Source organism: Mesoplodon densirostris, chromosome 5 (assembly GCF_025265405.1).
Source record: "Mesoplodon densirostris isolate mMesDen1 chromosome 5, mMesDen1 primary haplotype, whole genome shotgun sequence".
Classification (NCBI taxonomy): Eukaryota; Metazoa; Chordata; class Mammalia; order Artiodactyla; family Ziphiidae; genus Mesoplodon; species Mesoplodon densirostris.
In genome coordinates, this window is record NC_082665.1 from 108,298,033 (window position 1) to 108,323,506 (window position 25,474).

The window sequence follows — 25,474 nt, forward strand, 5'->3', positions numbered from 1 at the left end:
CATCTGTGGTCAAGCCCGTATAAGGAGGAGAGAAAAACCATGTCAGGGTAATTGAGAGCAATTAAGAATGCAGATCTCTTTGAAACTAATTTCTTCAATGTGTATGGGGTCAGGGAAGAAGTGGGGGGAAAACACAAGCTCGCAGATATTCTGTGTGTAGTAAGCAGCCCGATGCCTTACTAAAAATATTTCCTTTAAGAGCATGCTCCTTTCTAAATGTTGTAATCATGCAAAGTGTTTTCCTCCCTCTCTTCCCTCACTCTCTTCTAGTTCGCCTGCTGCTGTAGAAATATTCGGGAACCTGGAAGAGAGCCCCACACAGCTGTGCCGATCATGGCCAGAGGTCCAGTAGACAGCCCTTCCTTCCCAGGGCTGGACACTCACTCGGAATATCCCCGGGTGCCCGTGGCAGCCACACTGGGTCTCCCCTCTAACCAAGTCAGTGGGAGGCAGCCACCCATAGAGACCACTCTTGTGAACCAATCACTCACAATAACCAGCCAATGCTTCACAGTGCTATCTTACCGGCTCTTTCAACCTTTCTCTAAAACTCTAGAACAGTGGTTGTCACCCTGGGACACATGAGAATCACCCAGGAAGCTTTACAATCTACTAACGCCGGAGTCCTACCTGAGAATTTCTGATTTAATTGCTCTGGGTGAAGCCTGGACACCAGAAGTTTTAACAGTTCCCCAGGGGATTCTAATGTGCAGCCAAAGCTGAGCCTCAGGACTCTGCAGTAGTAGTTCTCATGTTAGTGTGCATCACGATTGCCTGGAGGGCTTGTTGGAACACAGTGCTGGGCCCCTCCCCTGGAGACTTTGATTCAGCAGGTCTGGGGCGGGCCCTGAGAATCTACTTTTCTTTTTTTTTTTTTTTTTTTTTTTCCTTTTTGCGTTATGTGGGCCTCTCACTGTTGTGGCCTCTCCCGTTGCGGAGCACAGGCTCCGGATGCGCAGGCCCAGCGGCCATGGTTCACGGGCCCAGCCGCTCCGCGGCATATGGGATCCTCCCAGACCGGGGCACGAACCCGTATCCCCTGCATCGGCAGGTGGACTCTCAACCACTGCGCCACCAGGGAGGCCCGAGAATCTACTTTTCTAACAAGTCCCAGGTGAAGCTGACTGATGCTGTAGGTTTGGGGAATCACACTGCTCTAGGTATTTATGGAGAGATGTATAGGACAGAAAATAGGACATACTTCTGGGGAACGTGTTCTAAGAGAGAAATCCTTCCCTGTTTCAGCGTTCAGAAGAGAACTCTTGAAGGTACCATCTTAAGTCGTGACATAGTTCCTAAGTGCCAGTTTAGGTGATAGTGTTATCTACAGCTATATATACATAACCTCCTTGTATGGAAGGGTGGAAACCAGATGGTTCGTGTTTTCCTTTTAAAAGTTGGGGTCATTACTATGGAAAAGGATGGCAGCCCTCACAGGTCAAGAGCATGACTCAAATCCTCTGTGCGAGATAACTTGGGGATCACGATAAATGAACTCTCGTGTTCACAAGCTAAGGAAGGTTTAAACTACGATCTCACATCTTAGCCTGGAAACTGTACAACTTTAAGCTCCTTGAATATTATTATTTTTTAAAGAGCTACTTACCTTCATGGCTACTGGAGAAGTAGCCCCCTCTCATGTAGGACGACTGGCAGTTAGGCACTTCTGAAAGAGAAACAGACACACACACTCCTGTCAATAGTCTCTGCAGCTGAATCAGCACATCAGTCCAACTGCAGCACTGCAGGAAAGCCCCTAAACCTTCTCCTGCTCCAAGGTCATGTCTTTTTGGCCTTGTCTTGGAAAAGGGGTACCACTCTAGCAAGCAGCGTGGGAAACACCATGACCCACCATCTGAACGGAGGACTCGACTTGCAATCAAGAGAACTGGGAGGAAAAAATACTCACTCTTGTAACTTGCTCATTTTAGAAACTAGTTAGCGTCGAACCTTGTGAGAGAGTTAATGGCAGAAAAAGAAACTGGCTTTCAAAAGGCCAACTTGGCCTTCTGCCTGTAGTGACTCAGGGGCTTTGGGGTTTGGAGGGGCAGGAAGGTCACTTTAGATCTTTCCCAGTTTGCTCTCCTTTACTGCTGATGGTCATATCCATTTCTGCTCCAAGAAGTGAGGGTATTTTTAGGTCAAAGAGATGAAGGGATTGGAAGTGATGAAGCTAGGACAAGAATGGGCAGGAGTGAGGAACTGCAGCTTGGCAAGCACATTTCGACCACGTTATTACTGTTAGAATGGAACCCATGCTGAAGCGATCTCTTCTTCAGACACCATGTTATCAAGGTGTCCATTGAGACAAAAGACAGTGAGCTGAGCTGTGCCCATGTGGGATGAGGCTTCACCCTGGGAACACCTCTCAGATCAAAGCATTGTAGATACGGTAATATATCTGCTGGGTGTCTTGCTTTAAGGGAGTGGGATGGGGTGAAAGACTCACAGGACCGATTAAAATGTCAGTCCCAAAGGAAAAATGCTGCTGGTCATGCCTGCTCCTGAGAAAAATACATCAGAGCCTTCAGGAGGAATGCCAGTGGACATTTTATAAGCTATCGATACCTATACTTGGTAATTTTTCCATCATAAAGCAACAGATGTCTCCCTTCTGCCTACCTCCCCAGCCTTTCCCATAACCAATTTCTGCCTGAATTGAGCAATCTATGTATTATCTCAGAAGGCCAAGAGAAAATTCTATATCCTATTCCATTTGCAAAAGCCATTGAGTACATACTGCCTCACCCCCTCCCCAGGATCTTCAAGGAAAGCACGCACAGGAAAGGTTGATAACTGACCCACCACCCTCACATTCCTTTAGCACCAAGTGCAAAAAAAAAAAGGAGCAAAAAAGTGTCATTTTTAAAATAAGGGTAAATGAAGAAGAGGAAAGAGTTCCTAAATGTGCAAGCTGCAAAATTCCCACTCTCCTTTCCCATAATGTTCTCATTTAATAAGCCTGGCCTATAAGATATGTAGTCAGTGAATGAGTGTTTGGGTGAGGGTGGAGAGGACTCCCAAGGCCAGCTTAAACTTCTTTACGTTCAAGTTTCTAGATAAGAGGTAACCCAAAAGCAAACCATACATGTTCTAACATGTTATACCTCTCCCTGTGTACACTGGCAATGCTGAAGGACACAGGAATTTTCCCAGATGAAAGTACTGCAACAGAGCAGCGACTCCTATGAAGCAACTAACAGGACAAACTTTTCCATGGCGTACCCAGCACCCTATACAGCCATGACAGACCAGGCAATTTCTCAGAACACCACTCATTTCAATAGAAAGAATCCCATCCTACATGTGGACTCTCTTATATTTGTATTGGGAGTTTAATGGGTCACTGTATTCAAAAAGAAAGCCACAAGACTAGAGGCAGGGCTAAAATGCAGAAATAATATCCCCTGTGCAGTGACTCGAAAGATAACCGGTCTTAAGAAAGGACATCACCAAGACTGGATGGCGGCAATCTTCAGGCTTGGACTCAGATGTACTGTGCACCACTTCTGAATGCCTACTGCTCTTCCTACCATTTGCATGGCTTTTCTGTTTTGTTTTGTATTCAGTTATGCATAGACATGTTTGCTTTACTAGCTCCTAAGTTCTTTGAGGGCAAATTTTATAAAACTACTCCCCAAAGCCCCACACATAGAAGACAGTCAGAAACAACCGGATAGATGAACGAGAGACTGAAGAAAGGAACGGCATGATTTTATGCTTACCTGAATCAACGCAGTAATCCCGGGGCTCCTGCTTGATTCCCATTGGTGACTGGAATCCATGTGCTGGGGGGCCCGGCATGCCTGGGACCCCATGTTCATAGAGTGGGTCATGGTATTCTTGTTTGAATCCCTGAGGGGGTGGGGGAGGTGCAGGGACGATAGGTTCTGACATTTGCCGGTGGTAATTGGGGCGATTATCTCCAGGAACTCCTGACTGAGGAGGGAAGGGGTGGCAGGGTTCAGACAGTTGTCTCTGAAATCTGCAAGAAGAAAGTAGTAGTTGCATTGTTAAGTAAGAACAAGATGAATACCTACTGTGGTATAGCACTGAGAATTAGAAGTCCAGATTAATGGAATTATTTGCAAAGTACTTATTAATGCTTATTTCTGGACATCTTACCCTCTTCCCAAAATTATATTGCACATTTCAAACCTCCTGAGTCAGGGACTGGCCAAATAAATAAATAAATAAAACAATGAATGACATGGTAGCATCTTATTTTCCATGCATTTTTATTTCATGCACAGTCTATGTGTATAGTTGGGCCAGATTATGTATCTGAATATATAAAACCAACTATTTGCAAATATCACTAACATGTTATGTTTGTTCACTGGTTCATTCATTCTCTAACCTGTAGACAGAATTAATTTTTAAAGACAGAGGAGTATTTAACCAGAAGTTAACCAGTTAGAAAACGTAGTTTAAAAAAAAAAATGCCTATATGTAATAGCAATCAAAGCCATAAAATCCCTAGGAAAAAATCAGGAAATGTGTAGGCTATACAAGAATAAAATCTTAAAACTATTTTCTAAGCAACCAATCTAATGAAAGAAAATATTTAGGACTTGGAAGGTGTTCACTCACTGAAAATTATTCTGTAAAAGCAATTCCTTCCCAACCAACTTGACAAAATGATTCTAAACTTTAAAAGATTAAGAAAGAATGATCTATTAGACTGACAAACATTATAAAGCCACAATAATAGGAATACAAAGAATGAAAGATAGGCATGTCAAAGGAATCCAACGAGAAGTCACAAACTGTCAAGCATAGTCCAGAATATGCTACTTGTTAAGGTTAGCATTTCAAATAAGAGGGGAAAAAGATCCCTGTTTTATACACCATGCCAAAATTTTTATATAAAGATTTCAACGTGAAACCACGATAGTAAATATATGCGAAAACGTATCTTGGAGTGAGGAAAAACCTTTCAATACATCATACCAACAGCAGAAATCATGAAGATAAATGTGGATATATCTCCTTTTATAAATTTCTGTAAGTCAATAAACACCAGAAACCTAAAGAAAAACAATAAACTGGGGAAAAAAATCTATAATAGTCAGAAAATACCAGAAACAAGACCCCAAATTAAACAAACTGAGGAAAAATCTCTAACAGATACAGTAATGTTAATACTGCTGATATAAAGAGCTTTTAAAAAATCAATAAAAGATGGACACGCCAACAGAAAAAATGGGTAAAGAACATAAATGGGGAAATCACTAAAGAAGGGATGTAAATGGTCATAGACAAAAAGTTTAACTTCATTAGTAATCAAAAAAGTAAGTTTTAAAAGTCAACAATGTAACCCTATAATACTAAGGTCTTACTCTACTTTTAGTTTGATCCTATTAATAGTTTCAATCAAATAATTTGAATTTGATCTGAATCGATCTGTGACAACAGGTGGCCAATAGATTTCTAGAACATCAAGACGTAAAATCTTAAACTGAAGAGATTTGTGTGCAGATAAAACACTGTTTAGATCAGGGTATAGCGTGGCTCTCACTCTGTGAGTCTTTACTATCTTACTAAAAGAAGCACAAGACCATTGTATAACATGAAGATCACCAAACTATTTTATATATATTTATCCTTTTATCCCAGACACCAAAAGCATCAGAATCTGCCTGGCCAATTATTTAAACAAGTTTTATGAACTCTGTAAGGTTCAGTGGGCACTGAATGCATTACAGTGGATTGTCACCAGGAGCGCAATTTTCAAGGTTGCTGTTATTTAAGGAAACCCTTCTGTGGTCTTTGAAGTGTAAATTTGAAACTTGGGTTTAGGCTTGACATTTAGAATACAGGCACCAGAAGCATGCTGCACCTGATTTTTTTTTTAACGCAAATTCTGAACAAGTGGGCAGAAAAGAAAGTGAAGATACTCTCTAGGGCTTTTTAAAATAAAGTACCCAAAGTTTATGCTAGCAGGAACAGTAACGAGGGCACCACTTTCCATGTTCTCTCCCTTCCCCGCTCTGCAACTTTCCTAGCACCTTCCAAAGTAACCTCCACAAATCACTTCCTTGATGGCTCTGAGCAGCACCGAACCGCTCAGTTCTGTAACCAGAGCCTGTGCAGCTGGTAGGTCCAATCACGGCACTTCCGCTCAGCGCTCATCTTCTCACTTTCCAGAATGAAACTCTAGAGTTGGCCTGCTATGGCCCCCTCAGGACAAGGTACTTCCAGGTGGGCACCAGCCAGCAACCCTCATCCCCTCCCGCCCCAGCATAACTTTAAGGATGCATGAAGCTTACAGGCCTGGGATCTGCAGAACAGATTCTATAACTGGGATTGTTTTGTCCTAGTTTGTTTTGAGGGAGTGGGAGTGGCAAAGGGGAGCTTAAGGGTAGGTCACAAAACCAACATATTTGGAAGAAAGATTCTCTCAGAGCTTGCTGCCGATAATGGCTTTTATTTGCAGAGATTAGTAAAGTAATTCCGTTCTTGTCCTCAGATACATTCTGTGAACTTTACTCACTGACCTTCATTTGAACCTCCTTCCCCTTTCTGCAATCCTTCTGAAGTATCTAAGAATGTGTTGTATACATAGCACAGCTATGACAGAGATGCCTCTTGTTTACTGAGGCAGGCAATCATTTTCAATGGAGGGGTGGCTTGGTTCCTAACAGACCTCTTTCTTCCTCCTGATAACCACTCCCCCCTTCCACCACCCCCTCACCCCGTGATCACAACAGATTTCAGGCCATAGTGAGCTCACAGTTGGTGAGCAAAAGGAGACTTCTGGCTACTGAGCAAGCCTAAATTCAATAGGTTACAGATTAAGGCTTTTTTCAGTGCCAGTTTATTTAAAGAATCAGTTATTTATTTATTTGTCAGATTTATATAGCGCCTTTCCTCCCAAGAGCTCACCCACGCTACCAACATTTGGTTTACATTATGAAAACCGTTAGATGCTTTTTCTGCATTTCCTTTTCGGCTTCTGCTGCCAACACATAGAGTAAACACAATCCTTAGAGAAAAAAGGAGAAAAGTGTGGATTCAACGAAGGCTACACAGTGGCTGGCTATGGGTGCCAGGTGAAGCAGAGTGACAGTTCAGAGGCTAGCCGAGAGATGATACAGAAAATTGGCTAAGAAACCACCACCACGTGCTTAATATTTCCGTTAAAGCTAAGAGAAGATAGAAAACAGAGAAGCAGCATAGCTGGGTGAGAGGCTCTGGCTGCGAAGTCAGAACACATTGGGCTGAAATCCAATCTCTACCCCTTACTAGCTGTTTGACCTTGGGTTAGTTATGTAAATGCTCTGAGCCTCAGTTTCCTCATCAGGAAAATAAGGACAGTCGGGTTACTTGTCCCAAAGATCTGTCGTAAAGATTACATAAGATACTGTGTGAGACAGGGCCCAGCATGCTCGCTGCTGAGTTTTTGATTTTATGTTACCTTCAAATGTCACCATCAACTCCCCATGCCACCCTGACCCCTACAGTAAGCTAAATTCAGCAGGTATGCAAATGTAAGGGAAGATCTTAAGGAACTGGGAGAAGACTTTCCTCCACACAAAATAAGAGTCTCCTAGCTGCCTACTCAGTCTCCTGTCTCAGAAAGAGAATACTGACTTTTATTCCGGGTGGTAACGTACCACCTAACTTCACATAATATTGATTTTCCTAGACATATACCCAGAGCCAGGCACTGCTGCAAAACAAAACCCACACATTGTCCTTAAAAAGCCCACCAAAGAACTCTGAAACAGCTCTCAGGACTCTGTGAGGCCTGTTGGCATTGCTTAAACTCATATTGGCCTAAACTCAAATTGGCCTATCTAAACTATGGTAAAACATAAAGAGATGACGAACAACATATGTCCTTTAAAGGCCTAGGTATTTATCTGATTTCTCAAGATCTAACATGGAAGAAAAAAGGTGATGTAAATACAAGATGTTACCAGGAGATTAGATGGTGAAAGTATTAGTTTTACATGTACAACATTAGTAAGTCTAATGATGAAAAGATTTAGGGATACAGGGAGCTTTACATTTTTAAAACTTAACATTAAACAGTGAACCAACTAAAGTTTCTGTTGTAGTATCTACATCATTTAAGAAAGATTCCTTTAGGATAGTTTTCTTTATGGAACATAAAAGTGATTTTTTTTTTTTTTTTTTTTTTTTTGCAGTATGCGGGCCTCTCACTGCTGTGGCCTCTCCCGTTGCGGAGCACAGGCTCCGGACGCGCAGGCTCAGCGGCCATGGCTCACAGGCCCAGCCGCTCCGCGGCATGTGGGATCTTCCCAGACTGGGGCACGAACCCATGGTCCCCTGCACCGGCAGGCAGACTCTCAACCACTGCGCCACCAGGGAAGCCCCATAGAAGTGATTTTTGAAATAAAATTGTCATGGAAACATTTATTGAGTACTTTCCCTGTGCCAATGTGACTTCATCTAATTCACCCAATGATCTAGTATTCTCCCATTTTCAGATGAAGAAACCAAAGCTTAGAAAAGTTAAATGCCTGCCTGAGGTCACATAGATAGGAGAGATGTAAGTGAGAGAGCAGTGTATTCCAAAATTCTTAGATAGGAAGTAGCAGAGCTGGGCTTCAATCTTAGGCTGTTAGTCTGTCCAACTCCAGAGCCATTGGCCTATACTATTTGTACAATTGTTTCTATAATTGTTTTTAAATACCCTCTTGATGACATTTAAATAACAGTCATATAGTCCAGGAAGCTAGAAAACTCCCATATGTTTGGAAATCAAGAAATATATATTTTAAGAACTCCAGGATTGAAGAAATAATAGAAAACACTTGGAACTGAATTTTTTAAATACCACAAATCAGAACCTGTGGGATACAGCTAAAGCAGGACTTGGGAAGGGAGATCAAATAATTGATTGTCCCAACCATGATATTTGGAGGAGTGAAAAGGAAAGCTGTTAGCAATTACTTTCATAAACCATAAGTGACCCAGGAAAAACTGAATGTATGGTCACCCCAGCCTTAGGAGAACCTTTATTTGGTTATATGGTTATAGTATAAAGAAAGAAAGCTAAAAAAAATAATGAGCAAATCATCCAACCAAAGAAGTTAGAAAAAACAGAATAAGCAAAGAAAATAGAGTAAAACATTTTAGTAGGAGCAGAAATCAATGAAATAGAAAACATCTAATAGAAAGAACGAGCAAAGCCAGAGTTGATTTGTTGAAAAGATGAGTGATATAATCTGCTAAGACTAAGAAGGTCTAGATAAATAGTATCAAAAATGAAAAATGGATAAACAGATGCTATAGAGGTTGTTAAAAGGACATTACGAACAGCTTTATGACAATTAATTTTACAACCTGTAAAACAGAAAAATTCCTAGAAAAATAATTTATTAAATTCACTCAATTAAATAGGAATCCCCAGAGCAAGACCATAAAAGGTGAAGACACTGAAGCAACCAGTAATTTAAAAATCTTCCCACAAAGAAAACATCAGGCCCAAATGGTTTTACTGGTAAATTCTTCCAAAAATTCAAGGAATGAAAAACCCCAAATTCACACAAGCTATTCTGGAATATGTAGAAAGGAGAATACCTCTACTCATTTGGTGAGTGTAACCTCAATGCTAAAACCCAACAAAGACAATATAAGAAAGGGAAAGTATACATTATTCTCAATCATAAATACAAATGCAGAAGTCCTAAATATATACTGGAAAACCTAGCCCAGCAATGTATAAATGATAATACATAACAAATAATTTTGCCTTATCACAAGTATATGAGGTTGGCTTCATAAAACTCAATGTAATTCATAACACTGAAAAATTAAAGGAGAAAATTTGTTTGATCCTCTCAATAGAGGCAGACGTGTTTGATAAGACTCAGTATGTAGTCATATTAAAAAATGTCAGTACACTAGGGAAAGAAGGAAATTTCCTTTAGCTTGATAAAAGGTAAAAAAGAAAAAACAAAACCAAAAACAACCCCCCACCCCCCAAAAAAACCTATAGTAAACATGGGGAAATGCAGAAAACAAGCCCTTTTAAGATTCAGAACCAAAAAAAAAACCCCATACTCGAACCATTTAGAAGTACATTATTCAGTCCGTCCAAGAAGGTTCCATTAAGCATCTATGAAACTCAGTTTTGGATCCTAAAGTGAATTTGTGCTGCCACACATAACACGCTGTTAATAGGAGTGCATGGAGAGGCATGCGTCAGACAGGCTACAAGTGTGACTGTCAAGTTCTTCCCTCTCTAAAAACTACAAAATACGAAGGACAAAAATAAACAGCAATTTATTAGGGATGGACTTTAAGAGAGGAAGTAGAAGCAAGAGAAAACCTTGCATATATTACACCTCTTAATCTAGCATCTTTAGGGAATAAATAGTTTTCTATTAAATCACAATTCTAGAAAACGTAGGCTCATCCTTTAAGCTCTGAAGTTTCGATCATAACCACTGAGGGAACCTTCTCAACCAGGCCATTCACTCCTTTAGATTGTGTGGCACACAACAGACCCTTTCTTGATGACTCTGGGGACTCGGTTCTGACTATCGATTTCAGTGTGATAGCCTATTGTGATACTGATGCCCTTAGGAAGCATCAAGAAGCAGAGGATTTTTCCACCATCAGGGGTATCTCCTTAAATTTTGTCTTTTCTTGAGTTTTTGCTTCTTGATGCCACGTTAGTGCGACAGCGGTGTATTCCAAAATTCTTAGATGATGCTTTTCTTAGTGGAGCCTCTTCAGATGAATTGTGGGGACTCGAGATGGAATGACAAATGGAATAGTAAAGATGAAAACATATCTGGCCAGGACTATGGGCATAACATAGGAATATTTTCTAAGTTCCTCCACCCAGCACATGTAAACATCGTAAACAGCACAGTGAAAACTCCTGTGAGAGTGGAAAAGCTGCATGAGAAGCACTTCTCCTTTTCAAGGAGCAGCTGCTCTTTAAGGATAAATGGAACATGTCTGAACATGCCAAATTACATGTTTTTTTTTTTTCTTCCTCCTTGAGGGGAGGAAATAACGAACATAAATCACGGCTTTCAAACACAGTATTTATCTTCCAAAAACGAATTTTGAGTTGTAAAGAATTATATACTGAGATTATACAAAACATTAAGAATGTACTCTTGACTGGATTATATTTTACTTGTTTAAAGTATAATCTTAGCAAACAATCGCTATCAATAAACATTGAAGACAAGATACTGAGCTAAATGTGGTCTAAAGAAAGGGGTCTAAGCCATGATTTTTAAACCTGAAAGAGTTTGCTCTATTCAACTGAAGAAATAAGGCACTCTGTGAGCAAAACAGAAAATATAGGTGTTACAATGTGGACTTAGATAAGTGATGTGGGAATTAACTAGGATTTTGTAGTTTAAGAGATGGATAAAGTTCTGGTAGTTTAGGAGATAAAGAGATGGATAAAATTCAAGGTCGAAATGGATTTCTCAAGGTCCCTTACTCAGCTTTCAGTAGATTGTTAGCAGCCTCCCTCCTGCAAGCATAACCAAAATGGTGTACTTATATGTTAATGTTTTGGCTTCTAAATGTAGGACCCTGTATTTGGCTATGTGACCTTTAGGAAGTCCTTTAGATGCTCTGAGGTCTGATTTTTTTTTCCTTATCTGTAAAATGGGTTTTTTTTTTTTTTTTACTCTGCCTTGGTTACAGAGCTGTTAAAAAAAAGAAAAGCTCAAATAAGACTATATTTCCTTCTATCCTGCAAAATATCACATTTTTGTTATGGGGTTAGTTTTGAAGCAATATTCCCTCTAATTTAAATTACAAGTCTGCAAAGAACAAGCTACAGTTACAAACTAAAGTAATCTGCCCCACTTTCAGGAAGGCATAAGTTATTGAATATGTAATTATTAAGCCTGTAATCATACATGACTACAATTCCTATTACTTTTACAAAATCAGACTAGGGATTTTAGTTTGTCTCATTTTCTGTGCGCTATCCAGTATCTACATTCAAAATCAGTTGTCATGTTTTTGATGTATTCTGCATCACACAGATATCAAATCTCATTAATAACAGACAAGGGCAATAAGAACAAAACTCAGAGTATTGGGTACTTGCTGCTTAAAAAGATGGGTTGGAGTAGGCGTGGGGGTAGAAGAGAGGGTGGCACCATGATGTCCCAAAATGTGACAATATTTCCAGGTCCTGCCCCAGAACCACAACTCCATCTCTGGGGTACAGCAAGAAATCTGCATTATTAATAGCCCCCCATGGGGACTCCTCAGCTTGGAGACTATAGTGGTCTGGGGTAGAAGCCTAAGCACCCAGTCTTGCTTGTATTTTACCTCTCCAGGCGCCTGCCCTCAGCCCCAATTCTCTCAAGGATCTCTATCACTCTCGTGTGTGTGAGGTCTTTTTATTTCAGACCCACCATTCCTAAAGGCAGAGGGTAAGGTGAAGTGAGTGCAAGGTGGACAAGCAGATTTCAGGGAGGAATCACCCCCCATAAGAAATACCTACTTTCTGGCTCCTGCCTTTGGACACCTGAGGACAGACACTCAAATCTCAGGGATCAAATGTCCTCCTTTTGGGAGGAGGCAAACCTACTTCATCACTGAGACTAAGGCTTCCTGTCTGCCAGGGCTGCAAGGGGATGAATAATCACAGCAGAACTAGGGGATTTCTCCCTCAATTTAGTTAGCCATTGACACTATCTATTTACACAGGCCCCTGGATAAGAAACAGAGATTAGGAGGAAATAGAAATAAAACAGACTGAACACGAAGTAATTTTCCTTTCTATATGGTGTAATAAATATAAAGTTTGCTAATTATTTCAAATACCAAACATATACCCCACCCCAACCCTCCTCTTCAATTAATAATCCCTGCAGAAAATCAGAAAGATACTGTTTAAAAACATAAAACCAGAAAAATTATTGAAATAAAAATGGCATCCAGGCTCAAGTTCACAAGCTTGCAGGCCTGAGGGTGATTCTGCCCACAGCGAGGTTTTGTTTAGTCTGCAAAGTGTTACTGCTGTTTTAAGTTTGAATTAGTTGCCAGCTTAAAACAAAACAAAACAAAACAAAAAAACCTCAAACAAACCTGGAATTTCTACATAAAAATCCAAATTTCCAAATTTTGAAAAACTATAAGACTATTAATACAAGGCAAGAACTAGCAAAAGCTTCGTGGTATCTGTCTCCTTCAGATGAGCTCCCTGTGGAAACCAAGGCCCACCACTGAGCCAGCCCCCAGTCAACACTCTCCCCTCAGGCCCCCTATATCATTGGCCTTTGTGGGCCCCTGGCTTCAGCAGGTGAACAAACACTAACCAAACAAGTTATATAGTTCTTTATAGTGACTTTCACAGCAAAGGGGGAAGGGAATTGGAACCAGACAAGAGTGCTTACTTTTCTGCATTTCATCTAGAAATAAAGTGACCTCCAATTAAATACCAGCAGGCATCTGGGTTGGACCAGGCCAGGGGAAGAAACACTCATACATCCTTCCTCTCCTGTCCTCCTCCCCCACACCCACCTATGCAGAGCAAGAAAGACAGAAAGGGCAAACAACGGTCACCACCTGGCAGCCCTTGGTAACCACAGACAACTACCCGCTATGTTATCTCCTCATCCCAGAGGGACTTGAAATAAAAAAAAGACAGGTCTGCAGAATATCCTGTATAAAGGAAGGTGACAAGCATCCAAAGTTCTAGAATACTGCAGATAATGGACTTTGAAGGCTGGGACCTAAGAGGTTAAGTTTGGTGTTTGCAGAGTAGATTCCTTTTACATCTTAGTTTTTCTGAGAATGAATGTCTTCGGACAAGTTATTCCTGATGCCTCAACTTCCTTATTAAGAATGTAGAACTACCTGGAGTGAAGTCAAGATCTCTATCTCAAAAGTGAAAAATTATTAAATAAGGTCCTTGGGTAATCCCCTACTGTAAAAATGTGGTAAAAATCTAATGAGTAATAATATCTCCTATAACTCAGCAATCTTCCCTAATATATAAGTAAAATGGTAATAAAGTATTTATGGGTAGCATAAACCAAAGTGCAATTCTAGCAGGCAGCATCCAATGAGGAGCCATGGTCAACGGACTGTGCATCCTGAGCAGGCCCCTCTTCCTCTGCCTCTGCAATGGGGAGAGTACCAGCTACCTCTCCCCTACCTACTTCACAAAGATGTTGTAATGTCTATAACCCATCTGCAGTACCTCAGGTACAGGGTGATATATAAACAGGTCCTATTCATATTATTAGTAGTCTTACCTCACAAGATGCCTCAATGGAATGAGAACTTTATAGGTACCTGGTAAATATGACTAACTGCTTCCCCTCTCCCTGGGAGGTAAAGGAGAGGGGGAAGGAGGCAGTAAAGGAAGCCCAGATATGCACCCACCTCTGTTCTGATGGATACTGGTTTTCAGGCATCATCTTTGGCATCTGCAGGGGCTGATGTGGCGGCCGGGGGACCGCAAAGGTTTGCTGCTGTGGTCCAGGTTCTGGAAGTGAATGAGGGCTGGGGGTGGGGCCCACACCTGGTACTGGGCCAGCTGCAGGGGCATGTGCCGAGGTGGGCAGAGTTGCCTGAGGCGGGGGAAATAGGGAATTCTGATGGGTAGGCGACAGGGGGGTGGTAGGAGGGGTTAATGGCTTGAACCCAGAGGGAGGCTTCCTATCATAGGCACTGTAAACAGAAAAAGAGAAGGAACCATTTAGCTGCAATGAAGCCATTAGCATGGTCACCAGGTCCAGCCTGCAGCCCGTGGTTGCCAGGAAATGACAGCATTAACATAGTTAAATTGCTGGCAGCCCGAGGGAATATTTGTACCTCTGAAAAGTGACAAACACACTGCGTCACAGGGACTTTAACACTTCTAGTGATTCTTCTCAAAGATAATTTTAGCCTCTGCTTCCGGTTTCCTTTTTCCCCTTTTCTAAAAGAATTCTCCATGTATGCATGGGCAGGGATGGATAGATGAGGGGAGAAAGTATGCCTTGGGAGGAGTTTTCCAGCCCCCTCCAAGAATTCCAGGGTTCCCAGGAATTAGAACCTTTATTGAGGATAAATTTCTGCTGTAACATCACTTAACAACTCTTCTCCTCCCCCCTTCAGGCAGGTCTGTGTTTATCTTCCAGAGCAAAGAATGATTTAAAATTAAAGCTTCATTCCTGGGGCCTGGGTAGTCTTAAGTAAAGGGCACAAGCATGGGGACTTTTTCATATATTCTGATTTGAAGATTACTTCTTTGGTGCTTAAAGTTCACATTAACATATGATAGACATGAAGAAGCATATATTCCCTCCCTCGAAGCCACAGATCAAATATCCCAGCATTCAAGGTTCTTTCCCTTAGGAGGGCTCAGTACCCCATGAACTCAGTCCCCCCGGAGAGCCGATTTAACAGTTTTGCATTTTACGTGCAGACAAAGCCGCATTTGGACTGGCTACACCTAGAGGATCATTACACTGCCACGAAAGATGGGGTGTGCTACACTGAGCATCTGCTGAATAATACTGTAAGCAATCAGCATGCCGGCCACTTCCTGGCCAGCCTTCCTCTGGCTCCACTTACCAATAGTTGTAGAGGCACTTTTCTCCATAATTAGCACCGAGAGCCTGTTCATGGCTACAGGACGACAGCTCAGAGGAGGGGCTGTGCAGCTCCCGTTTGATCTTGGTTGGAGGTGGGGCATGAAGCACCACTAAAATCAGAAGAGGGATGAGGGAGGAACAGAGGACAGCTGATTAACAGGGAGCACAATGCTTCCTTATGCAAACCCTATACTAGCTGATTGTTCTTGGAACTCGTGTCAAATCACATGCCAGAGAAAGCCCAACCCTTAACACAGAGCCTACCATCTAAAACCAATGAAATGTTCTTTAAAGTCAGAAATCATCATCTGACACTTTACATTAGCCAAGTCTGTTTTCACCAAACTTCTTTGGTGTTGGGTCTGCTTCCTAGCAGCTCTGAGGCCCTTAAAGATCCTGTAGGTGATGGTTCTTCAAGAAAAATGCAGGTGTGATAGAATAGCAAGGACTGCAGATAAGAACAATTTTGTTTCTGAAAAGGACAAAACAACACCAAAAATATACTGGTAGACATTACACATTAGCTTATCAAAGTCTTAAAATTCCTGTGGCAAAATACAGAGGCATATATACGAATTAAATATATGACTTTAAAGAAAATACATGATTTTTCAAAGTCCTTCCTCAAGCAACTCAATATTAGCTCTGAGTAAGAGATACTCAATTTTAGGGGCATTTCAAAATTTTTAAAAGCAAAGGAATACAATGATGGACCAAACCACAACCGAGGAGAGGTTAACTGCATACAGGAAGGAGGCCTGGAAACCTCTGTGCTCGTGTCGGCTCCATGCCTCTCCTAGTACCTGGCCACAAAGGGCAGGCTCTCATAACCAATCCTTTCACAGATGGTGCCAATTACTTTTCCTAAATTGATAGCATACAGAGCTGTTGCTTTATGTTTAGAAGTCGACTGCACATTCCATACGTGATTCTGAGAGGGCAGAGGAGTGAGTTTTTCAAACCAAGGTGATTCACATGCAGTGGCAAAACCCAACCAGTTTTGTCTTTTCTGCCGTATCTAGGAGCTAACTCATTTCAGAGAGGGCGTTTTACCCAAAGTAGAAGGGCAAACTCTAAAGATGCTGCATCGTAAGGGTTGTCTTCTAGCTAGGGGCTAGAATTGCTACTCTCTGTCCAGCATCTGGGAAGGAGAGGGAGGGGAATGAGTTAAGCTTTCCTGCCAGCTGTTCTCCACTGGATCCAAATTCTCATTAAATAGCTAACAGAGCTTAGTGCTCTGGTGACCCACTAAAGTTTTCTGTTCCACTCAATCTTTACTTCTAAGCCATCTTCCAGGAGCTTGGTTTTCTTAGTGATTCTATTAGGGAGAATTAGCTAAAGGATCATCCCTTTCCTGTCTGGTAAGACTGAACAATCTTCCCACCAACTGGTTTCTCAGGTGCCTCCTCCAACCCCTGAATTCTGGACTCAGAAGTGAACAAATGAGACTGAGGACTAGATCACAGATGACAAGTTTATAAAGCAAAGTCCTGCCAGGGACTGACTGGCAAGGGCAGGTTTTCATTATTCCTTTCCTACATAATGCCAACTGCTTTTCCCGAACACGCAAAATAAGTTCAGAACTGGCAGATTATATTTAGAAGTCATTAGAGTCTCTCTTGTGATTTTTTGATGGTGACATCATGGCAGCCAACCCTCAATTGCTATCAAATGTTTTCAGACATTCAGACACAGAAAACGGCTAAGCTTGTTGTTGTTAGAATGTTGTTAGTAAACGAGAAGGGAGAATCGACGACTCGACACAGAAAACCATTTCTCCAACGCAGTGGATGCTCTGGTGGTTCTCGGCACTGCCCCCGTGTCATTGCTTCTCCTCTTACCAGTCTTCTGCCATAAAAGTTTTGGCAAGGTAATGAGGGAAGGTGATGATGCCCCAGCGTAAACAGAAGTTACATGTCCTGGAAAGTACTTATCTAAAGAAAATCATTTATAATCACTGTTTTACCGAAGTTTGGAGAGTAAACAAGTTATGGCATTATTCAATTTTCTCACTTCAGGTTTTAGAAATGTTTTGACGTTTTCACAATATTGTTATAAAAGTTACCAGCTCTGCTGACAGGACTAACACCAGAGGGTAAACCAAAGTTTTCCAGAAAACAAACTTTCGTAATGTCTTCAGGAATAGTATATACCCATTTTGAAAGAGAATCTAAGCTTTTGGCTAACTGGATGTCCTGATTCCCTCAAATCTACACAGTATTCTTAGTGTGTACTATACCATTTTGGCTCTTGATTGTACAGTATCTTCCACCACACCAAACTGTCCTATACCTGGAATCTTATGTTCTCTAACCAAAGGAGGAGTTCAAGAAATAGCTGATGAGTGCTACGGTCTGAATGTTTGTGATCCCCAAAATTCATGTTGAAATCCTAATGCCCTATGTGATATTAGGGGGAGGGCCTTTTGGAGGTGATTAGGTCACAAGGGCGCAGCTATCTGACGACACAAGTCTGTGACCTGGAGGGGAGCCCTCACCCAACCATGCTGGCATCATGATCTCAAACTTCCAGCCTCCAGAACAGTGAGAAATAAATTTCTGTTGTTTGTTAGCTCCCCAGGCTGTGGTACCATAGCAGCCTGAATCAACTACAATAATAAGTGATTGAATGGGTTATATTTCCAATGAATTCTTAACCTTGAAGGCAGGGACCACATTTACCCTTCAAGGCTAGACACGATGTTAGTCATAAGTATTCTTTCCCTCAGGAATCAACCATTCGAAGGAGGGAGAGGAGAGTGGTACAGAGCAGGAGCGAGAATTGGAAGTTTCACAGATCACTGACAGGAAAGCCAGTAGGGGCCCTGTGAGGGGTTACGACGAAGGCTTGGTCTCCAAAGGGACTGCTGGGCCAGAGGACGTATGAAGGAGCCTGACGGTGGTATGCACTACTCAGAGCTAGTCGTGTATTTATTTATTTATTTATTTATTTATTTATTTATTTATTTATTTTCGGTTACGCGGGCCTCTCACTGTTGTGGCCTCTCCCATTGCAGAGCACAGGCTCTGGACGCGCAGGCTCAGAGGCCATGGCTCACGGGCCCAGCCGCTCCGCGGCATGTGGGATCTTCCCGGACCGGGGCACGAACCCGTGTCCCCCGCATCAGCAGGCGGACTCTCAACCACTGCGCCACCAGGGAAGCCCTAGTCGTGTATTTTAAGCAGGAACTTAGAAGTCCAAGGAATGCTCCTTGCTTTCAGCCCGTTCCCTCTTTGTAAAATGAGATATGTGATGCTGCCTTCAGAAATAAATAAAATGGCACAGCACCTTGCAGATGGTGCTATGATTTTGTGTAATTATACACTGTGCTTTCAAAAACAGAGTATTCACCTTCGCATGGGCAACTTACTAAACGCTGACAGAGACTGAGGACTATAAAGCACGGCAATGAATTGCAATTAAAAGAGGAGCATGAACTCCTTAGGAAGTTTGAAAAGAGATGCTACTTGACTATTTGAGTTGATAAACATTTTCTACAATTAGAAAATTTGAGTTTAAGCTCAGTTATAGAAGATGGGCCCATGAAGCCAACAGTGCCCTGAGAACAATTCCTGGCAAACGTGGGCCGCCTTCCTTGTTGTAAAAATTTCTTTCATTCATTCATCCAATCATTCATTCATTGAACGTCTTCCATGGGTCAGGCATCCTGAAGGTGTTGGGGATATGACGGTAAACAAAACAGACATGGCAGTCATTTCTTCAGGGCATGCATAATTTAGTGAGAGGTCTGACTTTCAGCATCTTCCCACAGATGTAATTAGAGTTGGACTGGGGCCTCACGATCCACTTAATTCAGGCCCTTACATTTATAGATAAGGACCCTGAGGCCCAGAGGAGTTAAAGGAATTGCTCAAGGTCTTGGAGCTTCTGATATTGGAGGGGAAAGGAGGCAAGAGCCCCCCACTGTCATTTCAGTGATCTACCACATTGACAGGAATGGGAGATACTGCACTCACCCACTTTGTACATCAAAAATAGAGGACACAGACTTTGTTTTCAATAAAAACAACAAAAATACCACATTACATCTGGTTGAGAGAAAGTGCTGTAGAACAAAGGAACAATGGATAAGAACTAACACCTCTGGAAAAGAACCAGGTAGACCAAGAGAGAGGCAGCCAGACAGACCCCCTATCACTGGCTTTGGCCAGTTTGTTTATATACATTATATTATTCAATCTTCCCAACCCAGTGAGAAAGCTACTTTCACTGTCTCCATTTTAGAGATGAGAAGATCAAGGCTCAAAAGGTAAGTAATCTGCCACTGTCTCATAGCTGTAAGTGATCAGGATACTGTCCTAAACAGTTGTTAGTCATTCCATCATATTGCTTCCTAGAGGGAATCTGAGAGAAAAAGACTACATCAAAAAGGGATTAAGGGCCTCCCTGGTGGCGCAGTGGTTGGGAGTCCGCCTGCCGATGCAGGGGATACGGGTTCGTGCCCCGGTCTGGGAGGATCCCATATGCCGCAGAGCGGCTGGGCCCGTGGGCCATGGCCGCTGGGCCTGCGCGTCCGGAGCCTGTGCTCCGCAACGGGAGAGGCCACAACAGTGAGAGGCCCGCATACCGCAAAAAGAAAAAAAAAAAAAAAAAAGGGATTAAAAGAAATACAGAAAGAGGTCGAGAAAGAAGACAACACCAGAGAAGAAGATGAAGGAATACTATTTGCCAATTATCAGGGTCCATGTCCTCATGTTTACTCTGCACTCGCCAGCTGGAGGCACACCTGATACACCTGAATCCACTCAAGGGCTTACACCTTCCCCATCTCTAGGCCACCAAAATACCCAGGATCCCTGCCTCACTCCTACTGGCAACTAACATCTCTTGACTCCAGTGGCCTCTACTTCTTACAGTCCTTGACTCCCAACCTAGTATTCCATCTAGAAGATCTCATTCTCCCTTCTATATCCTGCTGATCAAAATCTTCTCATTCAGGGCTTCCCTGGTGGTGCAGTGGTTGAGAGTCCGCCTGCCGATGCAGGGGACACGGGTTCGTGCCCCGGTCCGGGAAGATCCCACATGCCGCGGAGCAGCTGGGCCTGTGAGCCATGGCCGCTGAGCCTGCGCGTCCAGAGCCTATGCTCTGCAATGGAAGAGGCCACAATGGTGAGAGGCCCGCGTAACGCAAAAAAAAAAAAAAAAAAAAAAAAAAAAAAATCTTCTCATTCAGATAGCTGCAGGCACTTTGGAAGGCCTGGCATCTTGACAGCCAGTCACTGACCAGCCAGATGCCACACTGTTGCCATGGATACCATCTCGCACCCCAAATGCCCCACCACTCCTGAAACTGCTTCTTGACATTCCCTCTTAATGCCACCTCTGAGGCAAGAACACTTTGAGTGAGCTGTCTGGACCCCTATTTGACTATAAGAACTCTGTTAAAGATCCATGCACAAATATATGAGAGTCTCTGCTTGTCAGGGGTAGGAAAGACAAGGGTGGCTGGCTGACAAGATATAAATCCATATCTGTGGGCATGCATTACAAAGTACAAAGTGCTGCTTTGTAGACGACCATAACACCACCTAAAATTTAGATACGATGTTCACAGATCAACCAAGTTAATAACTTCACAGTTGCTTTTCTTACTAGGGAACTCCTTGGAATATTTTTCTATCTGACACAGTGATCAAAAATCAAGCCTGATCCTAGCCAATGCAGTAAGTTAAGAAAAATGAATAAAAGGTGAAAAGATCAGAAAGAAAAATATAACTCTCATTATCCACAGATGGCCTGGTTGGGTACACAGAAAATATTAAAGAATCCACAAAGTATAATAATCAATAAGCTAATTTACCAAGATCATTGGCTACAAGGCCAATACATAAAAAGAATAATTTATATACACAGTAACTAAAACAATGTGACATTCAAAAAATACATTTACAATAGCAACAGATAACATCAAATACCTAGGAACACACCTAATAAAAGATATGCAAGATATCTAAACTGAAAACTATAAAACCCTGAGGAAAATCAAAGAACTCTCAATAAATAGAAGAATATATTATGTTCATAGGTTGGAAGGTTGATACTGTAAAGATATCAGTTCTTCCCAAATTTATGTATAGGCTCAATGTAATCCCAAACAAAATTTCAATACTACACAGAAATAAGAATGAAGAAATTACAATCACACTTAACAACACGGGCTCATAAATAAAAGCCAGACACTACATGAGCCCATTTACAATAACATTCAAAAGGAAACAAAAATAATCTACGGTGTTTAAAGTCAGGATGGAGGTTACTACTGAGTCTGGGGGTGGTGCCTGTTCAGGGGGCACATGGAGTCTCCTTGTAGTTTGATAAGTTCTAGGTCTTGATCTAAAGGCTTATATAGTTTGAAAATTTATCAAGCTGTACTCTTATGATTGCTATGTGTTATTTCAATTGTTCCTATTTTTTTTTTTTTGCGGTACATGGGCCTCTCACTGCCGTGGCCCCTCCTGTTGCAGTGCACAGGCTCCGGATGCAGAGGCCCAGCAGCCATAGCTCACGGGACCAGCCGCTCCGCGGCATGTGGCATCTTCCCAAACCGGGGCATGAACCCGTGTTCCCTGCATCGGCAGGCGGACTCTCAACCACTGCGCCACCAGGGAAGCCCCAATTGTTCCTATTAAAAAAAAAAAAAAAAAAAACAGCCCTGTCCTGGTCAAATAGCATCACTGAGTTAATACTAGATTTCTCAAACTTTAGAAAATCTTCCTTCTGTGATGGTGTAGAAGCAGTCTTTCAAAGATATAACCCAACTGTTTCAAAATAGAAAAAAAATAGACAAACTAGTCTATTCAAGAGAAATAATAATTCCCTCTGCTGACAAAATCTGTTTCCTGCCCACAAGTACAGGCCTGTGGATTCTGTCCAAGGCAGCTACCCCATGCCAGTGCTGGCAGTGAACTTCACTATTACAGCACAGAGGATCAAAACAAAGGAAAACACTTTTGTTGAATGTTATGATGCACGACAGTTTGAGTCAAAAGGAATTTTTTTCAGAAAGACAAAAACCACCTTGTCAATAAGCCTTTCCTTTGGTGTTTCGTGATCATCAAAATTTCAATTCACCACAGCCTTTGTTGTGAATACATACAGCATTTATGTAGTCGCTGAGTGTTAAAGAAATTGCCAGTCAGTTATACTGCGGTCTGCGCGGGAGAGAGACTAAGACCATCCTACTTCTCCTGCATCACACACAGGCTCTGCCTGCTTTCTGTTGGGTGCCGCCATTCTGATTTTGTTTTGGGGTTTTCCTCTCCACCTTCTTCAGTTTCATTACTTGCATCTGGAACAGAGTCATCTTTCCCAAATCAGCTGTGCAGGCATGACCTCAGGATAGGACCTTATTTGGTCACGATTGACAGGCACGATCTTCTTACCGTACATGGAAGGTTGACCAGAACACCAACACCTGCCTCCAAATGGCACGTCCATGAGGCTATGTCCCAGGTGGCCAGCCCGTGTCTCCAGAGCCTCTCACAGCACTCATGAACAAACGTGGTGTGGATGTACAGTCATGGCTGAGAGACTTCTCAGGATTCCAGAGCCATAATCCTAAAGGGAAGGTCCATTCCTAAGCTTACTACTCCCTGGGCCACCAGCTTTGGGTCATTGCTCCTCTCTCAGGCCACTCATCCTGCTTCATTTCCCTCCATAGTATGGAATACATACTGTTTAGTTCAAGAATGATGGTGGGGGGTGCTTCCCTGGTGGCACAGTGGTTGAGAGTCCGCCTGCCGATGCAGGGGACACGGGTTCGTGCCATGGTCCGGGAAGATCCCACATGCTGTGGAGCGGCTGGGCCCGTGAGCCATGGCCGCTGAGCCTGCGCGTCCGGAGCCTGTGCTCCGCGATGGGAGAGCCCACAACAGTGAGAGGCCCGCGTACCGCAAAAAAAAAAAAAAAGAATGATGGTGGGGGGAGCCCGAGACACCTGCCTGTACTGCTCTTTGGCTGTGGCTGTCAGTAGAACTCAAGGAAAGAGGGCAGAGGGACATATGAACTTAAAAATGACACTGGCAAAACAGAAATGCAGAAGCCGTCTGGAAGGAGCAGGTGTGGCCACTTCTCCCCTGATTACTCTTAACTTGTCAGGGTACCCAGTTGGCAAAGACCAGAGGGCTTTAAGTCAGCAGGTGCAGTGTCCCTTGAGTTCTGTGCACAACAAAACCAAAAGGCTTACTTTCCAACATACTGCTGCCTTTCCTTAGTGCTGGCCTGTTTTGGACAAATTCTGAGACAAAGCATAGATAGCCAGTGAGTAAGAAAAAAGGGGTAGACAGGCTGAGGCTTACTTTAAGTTCTACCATACTACTAGAAGGGGTCAGAAATAGGTCTTTATTTTAGGCCTGAGTAGATTAGAAATTCATTTCAAGCATAAAATATATTCCTAATCTCAATATTCTTTGCAATTGCTATAACAAATGACAAGGACAGGAGATAATACCCTGTTCTGGGAACCAAAGAGGTTTAAGGGAGATGAGATAAGTGGACAGGTTCTGGCACTTAAAAAAAGTGTCTGGAAAAGGAGATGCCTTTTAGATTTCTAAACCAAATAAGAGACATGCTCAAGCCCGTTTGAATGGATGGTTAACATTGATTCTGCCTGGCGACAGTTTCCAAAAATAAAAACTTGAAATGTTATCAAATTTAGTTAAGGGGCACAAGTACTAAAGGCAGAATTGGTGGAGATATGGGGGACTGTGCCATTTTCTTTAATATCTGATACAGCTAACCTTTGTAAACATAAATTCAAAAATTGAACACAGCAAAAAATCATCCATAAATAGTAAAATCAACTATTTAGTAAGCTTTGCTAAAAAATTGTAATGAATCCCTCAAAAGCCCTCTCCTTTTGAGGGATTCATTTACTTAGTTATATGCATGTTTAGTTCTCTCCAGGAACTAAACATGCATGTAACTAAGTAAACATGCACAAACTCTCTCCATCTGACTCACTCTGTTCTTCTACCAGTGTTTAGAGGTCAACGTAATAACATGGATATGAGAGGTGAGAAAACCCAAAACATAGGGAATTTACAGGCCTAAGGCCAGCATTTCTGTATGTTGTTTGCATTTCTACATATCCTTTAAAAATATACCCTAAAAAAGTCAACAACTACAAAATAACTGTCCAGGACCCTTCAAAAAAAGTCAGTTTTTTTAAAAAAATCTGTATTGGAGTATAATTGCTTCACAATACTGTGTTAGTTTCTGTTGCACAACAAAGCGAATCAGGCATAGGCATACACGTCCCCATATCCCCTCCCTCTTGAGCCTCCCCTCTTATCCTCCCTGCCTCTAGGTCATCGCAAAGCACCGAGCAGATCTCCCTGTGCTATGCTGCTGCTTCCCACCAGCCAACTATTTTACATTCGGTAGTGTATATATGTCGATGCTACTCTCACTTCGCCCCAGCTTTGCCCTCCCATCCCATGTCCTCAAGTCCATTTTCTAGGTCTACCTCTTTATTCCTGCCTTGCAACTAGGTTCATCAGTACCGCTTTTTTTTTTTTTTTTTTCGGTACACGGGCCTCTCACTGTTGTGGCCTCTCCCATTGCGGAGCACAGGCTCCAGATGCGCAGGCTCAGCGGCCATGGCTCACGGGCCCAGCCACTCCACGGCATGTGAGATCTTCCCGGACCGGGGCACGAACCCGTGTCCCCTGCATCGGCAGGCGGACTCTCAACCACTGCGCCACCAGGGAAGCCCAGTACCGTTTTTTTTGTTTTGTTTGTTTGTTTTTATGTTCCATATATATGCGTTAGCATACTGTATTTGTTTTTCTCTTTCTGACTTACTTCACTCTGTGTAACAGCCTCTGGGTCCATCCACCTCACTACAAATAACTCAATTTCATTTCTTAAAAAAGGTCAATGTTATTGGGGGGAGGGGGCAA

At 42.4% G+C, this 25,474-nt stretch overlaps 1 protein-coding gene across 1 annotated transcript in view; it reads right to left on the reverse strand.

Moving 5' to 3' along the window:
- ETV5 (ETS variant transcription factor 5) overlaps nt 1-25,474 on the reverse strand; it is a 57,043-nt gene that overhangs the window by 13,420 nt on the left and 18,149 nt on the right. The window contains exons 6-9 of the mRNA XM_060099263.1: nt 15,532-15,661; nt 14,356-14,643; nt 3,726-3,985; nt 1,607-1,666 (exon numbers count right to left, since the gene is read on the reverse strand). Of these exons, the coding sequence (XP_059955246.1) occupies nt 1,607-1,666; nt 3,726-3,985; nt 14,356-14,643; nt 15,532-15,661 (738 nt within the window). The remainder of the gene's footprint in view (nt 1-1,606; nt 1,667-3,725; nt 3,986-14,355; nt 14,644-15,531; nt 15,662-25,474) is intronic.